Genomic DNA, 8,667 nt, shown 5'->3' on the forward strand with positions numbered 1-8,667 from the left:
TCCATATGCCACCCCCATTCACCACTCATACACACCACCCCCATATACCACACATACACACCACCCCTATACACCACCCCCATATACTACACATACACACCATCCCCATATACCACCCCCATACAGCACCCCATACACTACCCCCATTCACCACCCACACACACCACCCCCATATACCAACCCCATACACTACACATACACACCACCCCCATATACCACCCCCATACACTACACATACACATCATCCCCATATAGCACCCCCATACACTACCCCCATTCACCACACACACACACACACACACACACACACACACACACCATCCCCATATACCACCCCCCATACATGATCTCCTATATACCACTCCCATACACCACCGCCAGTACTCCAGATGATGTTTTATTTGTCTTCTTCTGTTAGGGACAGAGTCTCCCTATGCAGCCTTGTGTAGCCAGGCTGGTCTTGAACTCATGGAGATCCATCTGCTTTTGCCTCCACAAGTGTGTGCCACCAATTCCAGTTCACCGGTGTCATTATAAATCTGTGTTGTTTTCATTCCCTCTAGAACCACTTAATCCTTCATATGCTTCAAGTTGACACTGAAAACATTTTTAGTAGTCAGGCGTGACAGTACACATCTGTAGCCTCAGCTTGGGAACCACAAGCCGATGGAGCAAGAAAAAGTTCAAGATGTTTTGTTTGTTTGTTTTGAGACAGGATTTCTTTGTAGTCCTGGCTGTCCTGAAACTCTCTCTGTAGACCAGGCTGGTCTTGAACTCATATCCCCCTGCCTTTGCCTCCTGAGTGCTGAGATTAAAGGTGTGCCACCATCTCCCAGTTTGAGATCATTCGTAGCTGTATACTGAGTTCAAGGTTGGCCTGAGTTACATGAGAACTTATCTCAAAAGAAGTAAATTCATCATTTTTTTTTTTCAAAAGATAGATCAGAGTTACAAGTTCTTGCAGAGGACCCAGGTTCAGTCCCTGACACCCACATCAGGCAGATCACAACTGCCTGTAACTCTGGTTCCAGAGGACCCAGTGCCTTCTTCTGACCTCCAGAGGTACCAAGCACACACACACACATACACACACACACACACACACACACACACACACACACAGAACATTCATACATATAATAATAATAATAATATATAATATATAATATTATATATCATATATAATATAATATATTATATATTTATATTTTTATATATTATATATATTATATAAAAAATAAATAAAGCAAGGCCTGGTGGTACACAGTACTAATCCCAGCACCCAGGAGGCAGAGGCAGGAGGAGCTGTGTGTGTTTCAGGCTAACCTACTCTATATAGGGAGTTCCAAGCCAGCCAACATGCTACATAGTGAAACCTTGTCTCAAAAAGCAAAACAAAATAAATGTGAATAAATTTTTAAATGAATAAAACATTCTTATCTGAAGTTGAAATGGTTCAAAAGGCAATTCCATCCATGCAATGCACAGACATTCCTCCTTTTCCTTGCCCCTGTATGAAACACTGACAACAGCTTATGTAGATCAGTTAGGTACCCTGAGCCATCTGGAGATGACCTGGATTTAGAGGAAGATGTACTAGGAGAGCTGTAAACAGTATGCTTTTTTTTTTTTTTTTTTAAGACAAGGTCTCTGTATATAGTCCTGGCTGTTCCAAAACTCACTCTACACTGGGCAGACCTCAAACTCACCTGCCTCTGCTTCCTGGGTGCCTGGATTAAAGGTGTGAGCCACTGCACTCGAACCCTATGCTTTTTTATTTTAGACAGTATCTGTCTCACTGTGTAATACTGTCTGGCCTAAAACTCATTAAGTAGGCCAGACTGGCCTGAAACTCTTGAGCCTTCTCAGACTGAGCAGCGGTGGGGGTCCTGGAACTGGTCCCCAGAAGACACTGAGGGATGACTTCATTTTTGTAAACAGTGTTTCCACGAAGCACCCTAAGGGGCAGATGGAGTTCAGTTTATAGGAAAGACCGGCCATGAAACCCAAGTGGGAAAGTCAGCCCTGCCTTGCCAAACTAACCCGTCAAATCAGACTGGGAGGATATTGGTGTTAATACGCATCTCAGAGGCCACCAATCTCATTTCTGAAGTTGAATTTATAGATAAGTAGCAGACAGTCATGAACAGAACCGGCTAGATAAGGCTTGGCTCCTTGCCAGGGGTGAGTGGCTTGGTGGGAAGATCATAGGGCATTTCTGTAAGTGAGCTCTCTGCACCCCAGGCCTCCCTGCAGAAGCCTTAGCAACCCCCTCTAGGTGGTACCCTGAGCTTAACAGAGATAAGCACATGGATGCTGTGCCTCTTCCCACTTCAGACAGTGGACAGATGAGTATACAGGAGTGGAGTAGGGGTGAGAGACAATGGCAAAGGGGCAGGCCGACTGAAGGAGGTTTACACAGCATGGAAAGTCTTCGAGTGTTCCTGGTGGATGTGGGGGGATCCCTGTGCCTAGTCTGAGAACCTGCTGCAAACCAGTGTAACAATGGGTATTTGTAGAGGTCAGGTTACAGAGACGACCACGTGCTGTAACCATGTGTGTCCCTGTGTGCATACACATGGGTCTGCACTCACCCAAGCTTTCATGGAAGGTTAGCCTATGTTTAATGGTCCCATAAACCGTCCATTCGAGTTCCCTGGTGCTGCATTAGTAGGTTCTCTGTGGTCCTTCTGAGGCCACCTGAGAATCAAGGTCTGCCTGTCTATTAGTATGCTCTTAGGTTTCTCAGTTCTGTGAGGGAAAAAGCACACACTGGGATTTCTAGTTTCTCTGTGGAATGCTCAGCTGAACTAAAAGTAGGAAGAGACCCAGGGACACTCAGGAGCCTTCCCCAGCCTGTCTCCCTTAACTGCCCCCTGCAGCTGACTCCAGCTCAAGAGCCTGTTCAACCCCCAGCTGTCTCCTGCCAAAGACAGCCACAGAACCCACCAGACCATGACAAAAGGTACTGACTCCAGGGTCCAAGACTGGTTCCTTACCTGTCTGCAGCAAACCCGCGTGGCTGTCACTGATGTGAAAATACTTCTGGACATCCAGTAACACTCCTGGGGAAAGATGGGCAGAGTTATGGAGATGGGAGGTAGCCCACACAAGCTGGCCTCCAAGGATGCTTCTTCTGAGATTGGGACAGGTCCGGAGGAGCAGCACACGCAGCACAGGACATGGCAGCTGGGCCAACGACACAGCAACAGCAGCCAAACACAGAAACAGAAACAGAAACATGCCCATATTAAGCACACACACAAACCAGGCGTGGTAGCACATACCTGTAATCTCAGCAGTTGGGTGGAGAACCAGCATAGACTTCAAAGCCAGCCTAAGCTACACAACACCCCCGCCCTGGTTCAGAAAGTGGGGGAGAGGACCGTTACTGTCCAGATTGAATGGGAATCACTGGGACTGGAACTCAAACAGAGGCAGCCCCCACACCCAGCATCACAGAAGCGGGAAACAATGTTCCTACATGGGACCCTTCAGACTGCCCCTCCCACAAGAAGCCCTACATCCATCCACTGATATCTAGCAGCCGGAGAATGAAGATGGAAGATTGAAACGCACTGAGTAGGAGAGTTTATTCACCTGTTTGAGCCCACTCACCACAACATACAAGCATACACATCTGTATATCTTTTTTACCTTAAAAAATTACCATTATCATCTTGAAGAGAAAAAAAAAAAACCAAAAAACCTCACCTAACCCAAGATGGCCTTAAACTCTCTATGTAGCCAAGGATGACCTTGAACTGCTGACCCTCCTGACTATCCCAAGTTCCAGGATTACAGATATGTGCAACCATGCTGGTTTTATGGGTGCTGGGGATGGAACCAGGGCTCCATGCACGCCAAACAAGCACTGAGTTACACCCTCTGTCGTTTCCCATCTTTTAATGACACCAGATGGTGTAGTCATTGGGGGAAAAGGAAAATATACAACGTGAGTTAGCAAGAAAAACTGCTCCCTCAAAGTCCTCTGGGCAAACTCATTTTCCATTTTTAGAAAAGAGTCCCCTTGACCTGGGTCCTGTGACCTTGTCAACCTTGTGGGCAGCCCAAGGGCAAGGATGTAGGAAGCCAGTCTTATATCTCCCAGTCTCTACAACCCTGGTGCTGTTTCCACAGGAGCATCTTAGCTGCTGCGTCACTCCCTGGCAGTCACCGAGTCCTCGCCAAGTCCCCACACAATTTCACTTCTCCAAGTCTTCATTCCCCACAGTGACCACAGCCAATGGAAGTCCCGAGGGGGAAGTGACATGAGCCAGCAGGTGTCAGGGTCTGACAGTCTGGCTAGGGACCCCAGAGCAGAAAAAGAACTGTGGATACAGCTAAGGCTCGGAAGTAACACTTGAAAGTAATACAGTAACACCTCCTAGCAGCCCTGTGCCTTTCTCCCCTCCCATTCCTCCAAGCCTCTCCGCCCATACTCAGGTTCCGGCCTCCTCACCTTCAGCCTGATCCCCTTTGGCAGCCTCTGAACTGACCTCCCAGCTCATCCTGCATCTTTCAAGATCCCAAATCCTATTGTGTTCTCCTTCTTAAGATTTTCTCCCATGGTTCCCCATCGCCTGGACCAGAAATTATGAGCTCCCAGGCTGGTATTCAAAAAGCCTGTGATCGTGTACCAAATGTTCTCTGGGAAATTGTTCCCCACTTTCTTCCCATCTCACCCCTCTGATCAGTACACTCACCTGCCTTGATTGACGTGTCTCTGATCCCTTCCGGTCATCTCCGTCGCCAAGGCCGGGGCCAAATGCTTCCCGTGTATGAGTTCTGCAGTCATTCATCCTCAGGGCTGCCCTGCTGTCACCTACCCCACTTTGTCTCACTTCAGACCAAGCTGAACACATGTTCTGTACCCCTCTGAGTTCCTCAAAGATACAGCCCTACGCTGGTAATGTCTCCAGACCCTGACTCCCATTCATTCCACAGAGGCTCCCGGCTACTCTAAATACATAACTGATGGCCCAGCATCAGGGCTTTGGTCATGGCCAGCAGTGGCAGTTACTTCCCAGCCTGCCTGAGCCCCCTCATCCCCACCACCCGTTGCCGCTCTGCCTTGCATGGTCGTTATTGGTAAGCGTCTCTCTGTGCCCTGTAAGTCAGTTGTCCCTGCAGAAGGAACCACATATCAGAGTTTCTCCTGGGTTCTACCAGAGGTTCTTGCTCTCAGTGCTCCCGCTCACAGTGCTCCTGCTCACAGTGCTCCTGCTCTCAGTGCTCCTGCTCTCAGTGCTCCTGCTCACAGTGTTCCTGCTCTCAGTGCTCCTGCTCACAGTGCTCCTGCTCACAGTGCTCCTGCTCTCAATGCTCCTGCTCTCAGTGCTCCTGCTCACAGTGCTCCTGCTCACAGTGCTCCTGCTCACAGTGCTCCTGCTCACAGTGCTCAACCTGGAACACGTGGATGATGTTAGCTAAGCATGGTGTCACACCTGTAATCTCAGCACTTAGGAGACAGAAGCAGGAGGATTAGGAGTTCGAGATCATTTTCAACTACACAGTGAATTCAAAACCAACCTGGTCTTACTTGAGATCCTGTCTCAAAGCCAAACAACAAAAAGAGGCTGGGGACATTGGTCGATTGGTAGAATGCTTACCCAGCATGCACAAAAACCCTGGGTTTGGGGTTCAATCCCTAGAACTTCATAATCCACAGTGGTGGCAAACCTGTAATGCTAGCCCTAAGGAGGTGAAGGCAGGCATATGAGTAGTTCAAGATTATCCTCAGTTGCATAGTAAGTTTGAGTCTAGCCTGAGCTACATGAGGCCCTGCCTCCGAAAAGAACTGAGGGCTAGCAAGATGGCTCAGCTTGTGAAGGTGCTTGCTGAACAAGTTTGGAAACCTCAGTTCAATCTCCGAAGCTCAAATAAAGCATGCACACAGAGGCTCGAACACACACACACACACACACACACACACACACACACACACACACACACGTGTGCACACACATGCATACACACTATGTTTTTTAGGCTTAGTGTGAACAGATAAAGGGATGAAAGGGTGACTAGATGAGCAAAGCAAGTGGAGCCCAGTCACGAAGGTGTGTGAGTGAGAGCCAGAACACAGGAGCAGGTCGTACCCTGTTTCCTACAAGAAGAACGGCAAACTGTGCAAGGCAGGCCAGCAGCCAGCTGCCCCAGAAACAGTGCAGGAAGAGCCATTCTCACTTGGGAGCTGGGCCAAGCTGCCCTGCCCTCCATAACCTTGCCTGCAGCTGCATCCTCAATCCAATGCCTTTGCTGCAGAGCACAATCCCATCTACTTACTAACACCCCCGCCCCCACACACATTGTGCCCCATTCTGGCTTGAGACCATTCAGGAGAGGCTGGAGACCACTCACTGGGGTGAAACCACCAGAGATGTGCTCCTAGAGAAGAAAACCACCAAAGGTACAACAGTCGGGGGATAGCTGAAGATGCTGCCCCAGGTTACTCCTCCCGTCCTCACCTGGGATGATGAACCAATTCATGTAGTTCAGAAGATTGACGTAACAGAGAACAGCCGCGGCCAAGTATGCTCTCCAGCGGGGCAGGCTCCAGGAGGTGGATGTGGAGGGAGGGAGACACCTACCTGAAGCCAAGGCCCCATACTGCCCACCTGGACTTAGGCTCTGGCTCTGTGGCCCTCCTGTCTGAGGTTTGATACACTCTGTGGACATCCCCAGTAGTGCCAGCTGCAACTTCTCTGTCAGAACGGGTGCCGAACAAAGCTGGGCACCAAGTCACTTCCTGTGGGCTCCCAGCCTCTCAACCTCAAAAGGCTGCCCCTATAACTGTCAGACACCTTATCGCGGGTTCCTGCTGAGCATGGTGCAGCCACACCGGTGGGATTTCATCACTCTTGGCCTCCTGGCCCTATTGGAGGAAGAGGGTCTTGCATTGGTGATTGGATAACTCTGTGGTCCCTCAATCTAGCCTATGGCTGCAGCAGCTGCAAGTGAGGAAGAGAAGCTCCTGGGACAGGAAGTGAGAGGAGTGTCCCCAACCTAGCTCACTGCAAACTGCTCTGCCTAAGCAAGCAGGAGACAGACCGTGAGCACAGCCATGAACCAGGTCTGATACCGGAGGGTAGGTGTTGGCCAGGGTGGTAAGGAAATTGCACAGAGGAACAAGATAACAGAGGGAGCTGGAGACATAGAGACAGCTTATGTAAAACTAACCCATGGGGGCTGGCAAGATGGCTCAGCCTGTGGAAGTACCTACCACCAAGCCTGCTGACATATGTTTGATCCCCAGAGCCCATATGGTGGAAGGGAAGAACTTTACAAAGTTGTCTTCTGACCTCCAAACATAATATGCACCGAGGCACACAGTTCATGTGCAGGTGTCTTTGTCTCTGTCTGTCTGTCTCTCTCTCTCTCTCTCTCTCTCTCTCTCTCTCTCTCTCTCTCACACACACACACACACACACACACACACACACACACACTTTCACTAACATAAAATAAGTAAATTTTACCAACAGGGAAGTCTAGGGAGATGTTTTCAAGAGAGCTTTACAAATTGATCACCAGTAGGCAAGGGTGGAAAAATTAACTACACTAAGCCATCAGTGGTGGTTCACACCTGTAATCCCAGCACTTGGGAGGTGGAGGCAAGACTATCAGGAGTTCAAGACCAACCCTAGCTACACGGTGAGTTTTAAGGCCAGCCTGGGCTACATGAGAGCCTATCTCAAAACAAAAGAACATTAAGAAAGAGTAACTATGTGGGCCAGTGAAATGGCTCAGCATGTAAAGGCACTTGCTGTGTAAGGCTGACAACCAGAGTTCAGTACCAAGTCCAGGTAAAGCTGGACAGAGAACAAACTTCACAAAGTTGTCTTCTGATCTCAATACATGTGCCATGGTTCACACGTCCACACACATCATACACACAATATATATATTTTAAAAGTATATAACAGTCAGGCATAATGATCCATGCATTTAATCCCAGCACTTGGAAACATAAACAGGTAACTGTCTGTGAATTTGAAGCCAGCTTGACCTATATACACAGAGAGATCTGAGTCAGTCAAATCTACACAGTGAGAAGACACTGTCAGAGAGAGAGAGAGAGAGAGAGAGAGAGAGAGAGAGAGAGAGAGAGAGAGAGAGAGAGAGAGAGAGAATATAACAAAGAGATCAGACAATGTTTTTCAAGTATCAAGATAGCCTTTTATGGACAGATGGCATTGGGTGTCTCCAAGTAAGAAATCCAGAACAGGTCACAGTGCCAGGTTCCAGGTAGACAGACACACATAATAGACCTGTCTGCTCTCCTTCTCGAGAGTACTAGAATTAAAGACATGTGCCACCACAACAGCTAAAAATTGTGGGTTTGGGGGGGCGGTAAGGAAGGAGGCTTGTGACCACCACTACACATGTGGAGGTTAGAGGATAACTTTCAGGAGCCAGTGCTTTCCCACCTTGGGATGCAGGGATCAAACTCAGGTAGCCAGGCTTACACTACAAGCACCTTTGCCTGCTGAGCCATCTGGCCAGCTCACATGACCCGAACTTAATAGTAAGAAAAAAATTAGACAAACTCAAACTAATTTTTAAAAACACTCTTTTTTCTTATTTTTGCTTTATTTTGATTTTTAAAACAGTATCAGGTGGGAAAGATGGTTCAGTGGTTAAGGGCACCTTTCTACCAAAGGA

General features: G+C 48.4%; 1 protein-coding gene across 1 annotated transcript in view; it reads right to left on the reverse strand.

The window, feature by feature from the left end:
* Nucleotides 1-6,681, reverse strand: part of SPNS3 (SPNS lysolipid transporter 3, sphingosine-1-phosphate (putative)) — a gene marked incomplete at both ends in the record, with an annotated part of 55,605 nt that extends 48,924 nt beyond the window's left edge. Inside the window, 2 exons of the mRNA XM_080922259.1 lie at nucleotides 3,000-3,065; nucleotides 6,471-6,681. Of these exons, the coding sequence (XP_080778385.1) occupies nucleotides 3,000-3,065; nucleotides 6,471-6,681 (277 nt within the window). The remainder of the gene's footprint in view (nucleotides 1-2,999; nucleotides 3,066-6,470) is intronic.
* Between the last annotated feature and the right edge of the window lie 1,986 nt (nucleotides 6,682-8,667).

This window comes from Micromys minutus, assembly GCF_963924665.1.
Source record: "Micromys minutus genome assembly, chromosome: 10".
NCBI classification, from domain to species: domain Eukaryota; kingdom Metazoa; phylum Chordata; class Mammalia; order Rodentia; family Muridae; genus Micromys; species Micromys minutus.